We start from the raw sequence: 10794 nt of genomic DNA on the forward strand, positions 1-10794 counted from the left end.
TCCTCTCTTCAGTTCAATTACATAAATACTTACTGACTTGCTTACTATTTTGTAGCACTCTCACCCATTATAGTAAATGGAGGACAGAAAACTTGTCCCTTATCTGCTAGGGGCTATAAATTAACATAAGATCTAATTTTAGTCTCAAAAGAGAGATTACACAAATAGACAGCGAACAACTCTTCATATGAGGTAGAGTGTGCTAAGAACCTCAAGAAGTACCAACAGGACACTGGGATTCAGAGAACAGAGGGATATCTGATATGATTTATGAGAATTTTGACAAGATGATCCAAGGGAGAGTACCATGTGAAGGAGACAACATTGGGAATAGGCAGATTGTTCCTGGAGTACTGAGCAGTCTAGTTTCATGGGATTTATGGCTCACATCAGGAAAGAATGGTAGATATGTTTTAGCATGATACATTGGAGTCATACTCTGGAGGGTCCTGTGTGGATAGATAGCACAATTCTGCTTTTTAGTAAGTGAAGAACTCTTACAGGTTTTTTTTTGCAGAATAATGATATGATCAAAACCATACTTTAGAAATTTTAACATGAAGGCATTTTTAAGGTAGGTGGAGGCAGGAGAAATCATTCAAGGTTAGGGTGGTGATAAAAATCTATGGTGATGAGAACTAGGGTAATGGCAGTGTTTTGGGAAGGAGGAGATGAATCTAGAATTTCAGAAGATTCAGAGAATGAGTAATAGAGGATGATAAATAAGTCAATGATGACTCAGATTTTGGGGCAGGCTCGTGGAGGTGGCACTGATCATCTCTTAATTAGAAATAGGTGATTCAGAAGAAGGACTAACTTTGGAAGTGGGGTTCACTTCTGAGCATGTTGAATTTGAGGTACTTGTGGGGTATCAGATCAGTGGAGGTAGTTATCAGGCAGTTGGAGGCAGGTACTTAGAAGCAAGTTCAAAGCAAGAGAGAGATCTGGGAGTCTTTTGCATTGAGCTGACCTCGAAATCTTTGAAAGTGGGGAAAGTTGAGAGTCACAGAAGAGACTCACTGGCAGCTTGGGAGACAAGCTACCAAGGGAAGTGGAGAATGTAGCCATTGTGAAAAGTGAAACACAGATGTGTAAGAAAATAAGGGTCATGTTAGGCCACAAAAGCCACAGGAAGAGGGATATCGTAAGAAGGAATTTCAGGATACTAGTTGTGCCATGTGCTGCAGAAAGCTCCAGCATGGCAAAGACTTGGATCAACCTGTTGGATTTGATGAGGTTATTGAGTACCTCAGTTTAGTGGGTTTTAGGCCAAGGTGGTCATAGAATTTAGGAATTTAGAAGTCATGGGGATTGCAGTTGTAGTGATAATGAAATGATAATGAGGAGCTTGGCTCTAGAGGAATGGAGAGAGGGGAGATGGCAGCTTATTGGCATAGAATATTTTCTTGATTATTTAGTATGAAAAGGCTGAAATGTGTTTTGTTTTTATTCTATTTTTTCAAAAGCTTTATATTTTGAAATATAACATTTATGCAAGTACATAAACTAAATGTATACTTTAATGAATCATTAAGGAAACATCTATATACACACACTACCTAAGTGAGGAAATAGGATGCTGCCAAGAGCCTTCTCCTACTCATTCACACTTCCTCCCTGGAAAAGGTGAGCCCTCTCTTCACCTCATCATCCCTTTCTTGCTTTCTTTATAGTTTACCACCTAAATGTGAATTCTTAAACAGTATAATTTAGCTTTGCTTGGTTTTGACCTTTTTGTAAACAGAAATATACAATATATATTTCTTGTGTCTTGCTTTTTCTGCTCAGTTTCTTGAAGGTTTATCCACATTCTGGTATGTAGTTGTTGAATGTGTTTTTATGCCCAGTGAACCAGTGGAGGAGGGGGAAAAGGGCAGGACAGACAAGGTAATGTGACAATAGTAAAGAACCAAATCAGAAGTGCAAAAGGGGGCTCGTCTTCCTGTAAGGAAGAAAACACTTATTTCTCCAACACAGGATTGAAGGCAAAGAGATGAAGATACCGAAATCTTTCTGAAATGATGTTTGGAGGAATCAAGAAAACTCTTTTCAGATAAGGTTGGGGCCTAGATCTGCTGTTGGACAAGAGGGAGACCAAGGTGGATTTAGAAACTAAAGGAGATGGTAGAAAGTTTGGAATAATTGTTCTTTAGACTTCAGATAGAAGTAAGCCATAAATAAATAAAGACCTTTAAGCATCAGTGAGTGCCCAACTAGGAACAAATTTAGAGCCTAAATTGATAGACGTTCAGCTTTCCCCCTCCACCCATCTCCCACCCTTGATATTTCTGCACCATTTCTTAATTTGGGATTAAAAAAAAAAAAGCAGACAATAAGGTTTACTCATCTTAAAATTTCAAGAGAAGAGTGCAAAAGATCAATTCTTTCTTCCACATCTTATTAAGTATAAATCAGCTTCCCAACATTCAAAAACATTGCGTGGATGCTTATTGATTACTTCCTCTTGTCTCAGCCTTTCTTAGCACTCACTGCTTATTATATGCTCTGCCCCTGTCCAGATACCCAAGTTGCCCTCAGTGTTCACTTTTCTTGCTCATTTCTGCTCCTTTGGCATTTTGTTTTCTCTTCTTGAAAATGCCTTTCTCTCTCCCCAACAGAGGAGACACAGTGAACATAACTTTTTCAAGAAAATTGTGTGTGTGTGTGTTTGTGTGAAACTGGGGTTTGAACTCAGGGCTTCATCCTTATGAAGCAGGTGTACTACTGCTTGAGCCACAACTCCAGTCCATTTTGCTCTGGTTATTTTTAGAAATGGGTTCCCCTGAACTGTTTGCCTGAGCTGGCCTTGAACCTTAATCCTCCCCATCTCAGCCTTGCAAGGAGCTAAGATTACAGATGTGAGTCATCAGCGCTCCGCAAAGATGCCTGACTGTGAAGGAAGGAAGGAAAGAAGTCATAGTAGCTAGAAAAGGCCAGGGGACTAAGGAATGGGTTTTTGATTCAGGTTCAGTTATTTTTTGAGCCCTTCTGTTTCTCTTTACTGTCTATCAAACTATCTAACTTCATATTAATTTAGGTATATATATTATCTTGTGTAGGCCTACTTTGCTCCCAGTTAGAATCCCAAGCTCTATGGGATGAACAGTGTTGGCACAGGCCATGGCTCCCTGGTGCCTAAAGGATGATATTATCATCATTGGACTGGATATGTGGTTCAAGAAATTCAGCGCCTGCTTTGCAAATGCAAAGCCCCGAGCTTAAACCCCAGTCTCACACACACAAAAAATCAGGATTATGTTCTTCTTTTGGTCACTGATGTTCTTATATGCCACCTGAGGACCTGTGTGGATTTGCTGCCAGCATTCAGCTAACATCATTCTGCCTTAAAGACGTCTTCCATCCCAGTGAGTTCCTAATGGCCCTCGGTGGAGTGGTGCTTCTCAGATGAGACCACACATAAGAATCATTTAGTGAGCTTTAAAAAAGGGCTTACTCTCATGATAGATATTTTCAGGGATAGAATGTAGGAGTCAGTGCTTTTGACAAGCTCTTCACGAGATTCAAGTTTTGCACAATAGGCTTGAAAACACTAGTTGGTTGCATTTGTTTTTTGGGGTTTTTTTCCTTTTTTTATTATATTGTTGTTATACTGGGGGTACATTGTGACATTTACAAAAATTCATACAATATATCATAGTTGAATTTACCCCCTCCATCATTCTCTGTCTCCTTCTCCCCCCATTCATGGAATACTTTCAACATATCTCACTTTTCCATTTACATATATGAGTATATAATATTTCCATTATATTCAGCTTCTTTCACCCAATTGATTGCATTTGTTTATTTTTTGTGTTTTGCTGTCAGTGAAGGTTGATGCCCTTTTTGAATCATATCAGGTCTTTCTTTTTCCAGTCTGATTGTGATCACAACTACTCTAAGATGAACATAAGTCATCTATACCTGTCTATTTTGTATGGAAGAAATATGCTTAATAAAACACAAAATAAATAATTGGTAACAAACTAAAACTGAGTGCACATTTAGATGGTATTTTAACTGATTACTTTCAAATTTCTACACCTTATTCTCCTTCCAAATAAGACAGGCTTTTTTCATGATTTAATGAGCTGCTAAAATCCATTTAGCCCCCTACTTCCCTTATCTTCCTTGGATAATATTTTAACTGTGGAACAACTTTTTCTTACATGTTGGGAAGAAAAATCATTCATCTAACTGGTATATTGAGTCTTTGACTGCTATCATGTTGAAATACTGGGCCTCTAGGCAGGTGCTCTACCACTTAAGCCATCTCACGAGCCCTGGGTAACTATAGTATAGAGAGAGCTTACCAGGAGCCAAATACACCTCGGTGGTCAGATAGAAATTAAAAGACTCTAGAAAAATCAAAGCCTGAATCATCCAGGGAGAACCTCACACTTCTTAGAAAGGATTAAAAAGGAGAAATTCCTGGAAGAAGTTTCCAGGACCATTCTCATTCATAGTTGTTGAAGATGCCCACCTAGCTTGTCCATGGATGCCTATCATGATGGCCCCACTAACAGCTTTGATTCTGTGGATCCCAGGGTTAACCCAATATCACCCCTTGAATTCTTCGTGTTTGTGTCAAGAATAAGAGGCAGAGAAGGAAACAGCAAACTGTCTCCAGACCTAAGGCACAGATTCCTTTTCTGGGTCTCCGCTCTCCCTGTGATCTTTGCACTGCCAGTAGCCTCCGTCATCCCTGTTCCCCCGAGGAACACACTTATCGCTCCTCTTGTCTCCACACCCAAGAGAGGAACTCTTGCTTGACTTCTCCCCAGCGACACCTGGGACGCCGTTCTCCCCCCACCTGTCACATCTGAGACACTGCTCCCCCCTCCACACCCCTAGCTCCCTCAATGCCAGTCCCGCCTGCAATGCACCGAGGTCTCCACTTCATTTCCGTGCCCCCAGTGCCTGTGACATCAGGTTTCAGGCCAGTCCCGCATGAGGTGCAACTCCTGACCTACATACCCCCCCAACACCGCTCTTGCCGCCGTCAGTGCCTGTGACGTCAGTATCCACGCCCTGCGCGCATGTGCTTATCTCCCTCACCCCACCCGGGATACCTGCCCAGGCCTGGATGAGACCTCTAAGGCTCTGAGCAACCACTAAGCACCTGACGCGGGTCTCCTGGCCAATTTCTGGATGTGGTAGACCAAAATGTATTTCTTTACCAGTCTACACCCCCACAGGGCCCAACACAAGAGTCCCCTAACCCATCCATATCAACCTCGGAAAAACCTTTTCTTGATTCCTGGGATCTGAATCTTAATTTTTGAAATGTCAGAAGTTTAATTGGAATACAGCACGACACTGACTTCTGCCTTGTCCATTCCAACCTTGGAATTCAATTTTTCTCAGACTCTGCAATAGTCTTTGTGCTTCAGCACTTTCTGCCATCATCAGCTCCTGAGCTCTACCGCCTCTCATGCCCCGCTAATTTAATGGTTTCCCATTAGCCCCTTACTTGGATACCCACCCCCTCCCCAAGCTCTACAGCCTATAGCCCTCCACTCTCATCGAGAATTCCACAACCCAGGAACGAGCAGGATAAGAATTCCCCTGATGAATAGTCCAGAGAGAAAACTTTCACCCTTCTATTCACTCCGCTCTTTTTGTCTGCCTATCTCCCAAGAATGTTCAGGCTACCTAACATCGCCACTGTTTTCAAACCGGAACAAGAAAGTTCCCGGCTTATTTATCCCAGGTTTACTCTTACTCCACCCAGCCTTATCCTCCAGGACTTCTCTCCTGCAAGGGTCAGATAAGTGTGAATGAAAGGAAATGTGCTGGGCCATTTCATATGTTGTCTATAACTGTGAGCTAGGATCATACATACATTGCCTGAGCTTAATGCTGCGTTTCTTTCCATTGCACATAAATCACCCTATCAGGCCATCCATGATACCCCAGAATTATGGTACCGTGTATGTGAGGGAATATCTGATATGGGAGTCTCCCTACCACATTTGTGGCATTTCCCCACCATTACTCTCGAGAACACACCCCCACCCCAATCTGTTCAGCTGCCATTCTGCCTGGCCAATTAAACCTAAGTAAGTTACTTTCAATAGATGAAAGCTGGTCATCTCAGAAAGGGAGATTGAGAACCAGAATAATCAAGTTACTTTATTTTCTTAGTCACTTTCTTCTCCCTCCTCTCACTGTATTCCTCACTACAGACACTTCCAATGTCCAAATTTTGCTTAATTCCTCTTATTTCTGTGAGCTCTTTTTTTTATTCCTTGTTTTCTAGGACTTTATAATGGGACCATATATTTTTATAAAAATAAAAATATATAAGGGCTGGCAGAGTGGCTCAAGTGATAAGAGTGTCTGCCTAGCAAGCATGAGGCCCTAAGTTCAATCCCCAGTGCCACAAAAAGTAAATAAATAAATAAATAAAAATATATTGACAAAAGTCATTTATACTTATATATGATGTATACATATATATGGTGCTTTGAAATGTGTAATTGTGGAATGCTAAATTAAGCTAATTAACATGCATTACCTCAAATTTTATCTTTTTTTGTGGTAAGGGCACTTAAAATATACTTTCTACAATTTAAAGGTAGATAATACATTGTTTTGAACTAGAGTCACCATTTTATATAAGAAACCTCTTGAACTTTTAAAAAAAGCTTAGGAGTCTCTTCACATATTCATGTTAAACAGTAGTTGTTTACAGTGGTAGAAAGGAGCATACTTATGAACTTATGCAGTGTACCTCTCATGATTGCAGAGAGTTTTGTACTTTTAAAGAAGGTTGGGCCAAATGCTGAAAACTCCTTGTCCCTGCCTTCCTCCGTGAACCAGGCATGGCTGTCTGTACTCACTGCAAGTTCTCTGGCTTGTTTTCTCTTTTCAGACTCATCCCACACAGACGGCGTTTCTCTCCAGTGTTGACCTGCACACTCACTGCTCCTATCAGATGATGTTGCCAGAGTCAATAGCCATTGTCTGCTCCCCCAAGTTCCAGGAGTGAGTACATGGGACATAGTGGTTCTGGGGTTACAAGGAGGTGGTAGGAAAGAAAGCCTTGGAGCAAAAGATCTCCATTCTTGAGACTTTGGTTATAAAATGCATAAATTGTAGTATTAATTGGCTGCTCCTAAAAGATTTCAGTTAAGCCCCATATTCTCATAAAAATAATTTACTATTTTAAAACCTCCAAATGACAACTTTGTTGTTTTTCTAAGTCAAGAAATTTGAACTATTTTATTTTAAGTGACAGGAATTTCAAGAGTTTGATATTGGATTAAAGAATTTCAAAATTAAACACATTATCTCAGAGTGTTACTGCTTTTTCATTTCAAATCTTAAGGTCTTGGGGATTGAATCCAGGGCCTTGCATTTGCTAGGCAAGCACTCTACTGCTTGAACTAAGAATCCACCTCTTTTTTTAATTTTGTTTTTGAGATAGGGTCACACTAACTTTGCCTGGTTTGACCTCAAATTCATGTTCCTCCTGCCTCTGCCTCCTGTATAGCTGAGATTACAGGTATGCACCAGCACACATAGCTTCATTCATAATAAACTCTTACTGTTTATTATGAATTCTCCCAGCAAAACTAGTGTGGTGGTAGTGATGAATCACTTTTTAACTATAATTCATTCACTAGAAAAGAGACCTATAAGCCATCATCCTATAAAAGCTGTCTCAAAATTACCTCTATCTTGCTGTATATGAGTATGCATGCCTGGGTCGTGTGTGTGTGTGTGTGTGTGTGTGTGTGTGTGTGCGCGCGTATACTAAGGATGGGGGGACACCTTTGACTCTGAGCCTGCCTTTTCTTATTTCAGAACTGGATTTTTTAAATTAACTGACCATGGACTAGAGGAGATTTCTTCCTGTCGACAGAAAGGATTTCATCCACACAGCAAGGATCCACCTTTATTCTGCGTATGTATTTATATAGAAGAAATCAGGGCTGTATTGCAAAGAAGGAGGACAGTCATAGCTAAAGAGATGCATCATCCTTTCTGACCCACATAGAAGATTAGTCTTGTCACTTGTACATGGGAAGCTGTGAGGGATAAAAATAGTTTTGTTTTGTGTGTGTGTGTGTGTGTGTGTGTGTGTGTGTGGTACTGGAGATTGACCCCAGGGCCTTGCACATGCTAGGTAAGTATTCTGCCACTGAGTTACATCCTTAGTTAGAAATAGATTTGATTCAGCTCTGTCACTTAATGACTGTATGTCTTCGAAGCTACTGATCCTTCCTGGGCCTTTCATCTGTTAAATAGGAATGATAATAATACATAATTTTTTGAGAATATTAAATGAAGTAGGGGCTGGTGGTATATAGTTCAGTGGTGGAACATGCATGTAGCAGGCATGAAGCCTTGGGTTCAATCCCCAGCACACACACAAAATAATGTGCAGAAAGTATCTAATACAATAGCTGGCTTATTAAATATCACTTTTGTTAATCATTTTAGTTGCTAAGCCCATATTCCAATAAAAGATTTAAGTGCAAGGATGTAAGGTAGGCAAATTAAGTAATTTGATTCTGAAATTTTACTTAGATAATAATGATTTTATCACCTTCCTGGGAAGCTGAGCTTTTCCCTAAGTTGTGTTCTGTGAATAACAAAGTTTAGTTGATGGTAAGATCAGTATGTTTCACTTTACCTTTCAGATCTGATGCAATAGTGTTGCTTCACTCCATAGTGGCCTATAGTATTACTATTTCTTTTGGGTTCAGAGAAAAGTGAGCTATACGGAAAAGGGATTTGGAATCTTATCACATAAAAGGAATGGGGATGTTTAGAAAAGAAACTCTAAGAAGGATCTGAGAGTTGACTTCAAGTGGTAGAACTGTTGATGTATAAAAAACTGGACTTCATACCTCTCCCAACACTAAAACTAAGACCTCATGGAAAGTTGTTTTCAGCATTATGTGAGGAAGAACTTTCTAACAAATCTGTTCAAAAATAGTTTGGTCTGTTTTAGAATATTATAAATGTCTGGGGTCCAGGATTTTAAAATAGGGACTGCACAGAGAAAAAAAAAAAGACTGAGGTACCAACACACAGGTTTCCAGTTATAATGACCCTTTTTGTGTACCAAAAGTGAGTATTTCCCCAAAGGATACTAAGTGACCTTTAGTATCTGAATGATATAATGAGGATACCCAAACTGCAGTGAAGCCACTAATTCTTTTAAATAAATATATAATTTACAAATGACTCTAGAGTACCTGTGCATTTGAAAAATAAACAAAGATATATGGGCAGATGTTGATTCAGTCTATGAATAGGGATTGGTGAGTGTGATGAGTCCAGAGCCCTTACTGCAACTACCACTTAAGTCATGGTCTGGCTTCCAGACTGAGAACCACTGGCCTTAAATGAGTATTTTAAATAAAGGGGTTTAAAAACTGTCTTCAGAATTTTCCAGGACTTCACCTTTCTTTTTCCCTGTTGCAGAGTTGTAGTCATGTGACTGTTGTGGACAGAGCAGTGACCATCACAGACCTTCGATGAGAGTTTGACTCATATACCTGCGAACTACAAAAGCATATCAGTGCACTGTCACCCCTTGACTTAGCTTTCTGGAAATCTTTGGAAGCTTTTTAAGACAAAATAGGAAGGGGGGCAGCACCTGGGAAAGAACTGGTTTTTTATTTCTGGTTTGAAAAGAAATCATTGAATATATTTTTAAGGCAAATCTGGAAAAGAGCATGATTATAATAAAGCAATTAAAAATTAAGTCAAAAGAATGGTATAGTGGACACCCATATACCCTTCTTTCTAGATTCACCAACTATTAACCTTTTTTTCCTCTCAGCTATCTTCTAATTTATCTGCCAACTTGTTTATTGCCTACCTTTGGACTAAATGATAGCATATATGTAGAAATTTGGAAGCCATTTAGAAATCTTTTGGATTTTCATTTGGTTTATGGCATATTAATAGAGTTTATTACAAGGGTGAGGACCGCTCACTGCATTGAGCTGATTGTGAAGAATGATTTTTATCAGGAATTATGTTATTTAATAAATATTTTAAGGTATTTTCCCTCTACAATAAAATAATGATTAACTTATTTTGTTGTGCTCTAGAGAGATCCATTTGATCAAGCATCACATAAACAAGTTAAATGAAAGGTGTGATTGTTTCCCCTGAAATGGAATTTGAGAGGTACTGACACAGAAGGGGTGCCCCAATTCACTTTTAATTATTCAGTGTTTTTGTTTTCTGCCTCTTGCTGTCTTCCAGGGCCATGAAGTCATCTCTTTTCTTTTGGTGCTATCTCAAGTAGGTCATCCCATTTACTTCCTCCTTATGCCCAACAAGCTTTTAGCTGAGGACAGAAGAGCATTGGTTTGGAGTACCAGGTTATACTCTGAGTAAATGATTCCATTCCCTAGTTTCCCATCCTACTAATCACATTATGCTGGCTATTCTTTTCTGACTTAGGTAACACCTAGGAAGGTGTATGAAGCTCTAGTTTTTCTAGTTTTTCTTCTCATGAGCTGAGCTTAATGTTCTAAGATGGCCTAGAAATAATTCTTTGTGATACCTAACATGAGGGCCGAACAGTAAATACCTTAAATAGAACAATGATATCTTTCTATATCAGAATTCAGGGGGTACAGTCTGAATGTTTTCCTTCATTTTAGTTTTGTGTCCAGTCTTTGTCCTTAAATCTATTCCCTGCAAGAGTCAAATCTCTATATTCTTTTTCTTATCTTGGGTTCTTAACTCCCAAGATACTAGAAATTCTTTCTTCTGCAGTTTTTGGTATACATTGGAATGTGGGGGCAAGTGGGTTTGGGC

The 10794-nt window shown here is 39.5% G+C and overlaps 1 protein-coding gene across 6 annotated transcripts in view; it reads left to right on the forward strand.

The window, feature by feature from the left end:
- Stambp (STAM binding protein) overlaps positions 1-10060 on the forward strand; it is a 31532-nt gene extending 21472 nt beyond the window's left edge. For 4 of the 6 annotated variants that reach the window (XM_020166420.2, XM_074050017.1, XM_020166421.2 and 1 more), the window contains exons 8-10: positions 6878-6990; positions 7813-7912; positions 9442-10060. In XM_020166420.2, coding sequence (XP_020022009.1) covers positions 6878-6990; positions 7813-7912; positions 9442-9498 — 270 coding nt within the window. In that variant the 3' untranslated portion in view covers positions 9499-10060. Of the gene's footprint in view, positions 1-1535; positions 5129-6877; positions 6991-7812; positions 7913-9441 lie in introns of those variants that run through there. The other 2 variants (XM_074050016.1, XM_020166423.2) reach the window with 2 other exon arrangements.
- Positions 10061-10794: the final 734 nt, after the last annotated feature.

This window comes from Castor canadensis, chromosome 12, assembly GCF_047511655.1.
Source record: "Castor canadensis chromosome 12, mCasCan1.hap1v2, whole genome shotgun sequence".
Lineage (NCBI taxonomy): Eukaryota > Metazoa > Chordata > Mammalia > Rodentia > Castoridae > Castor > Castor canadensis.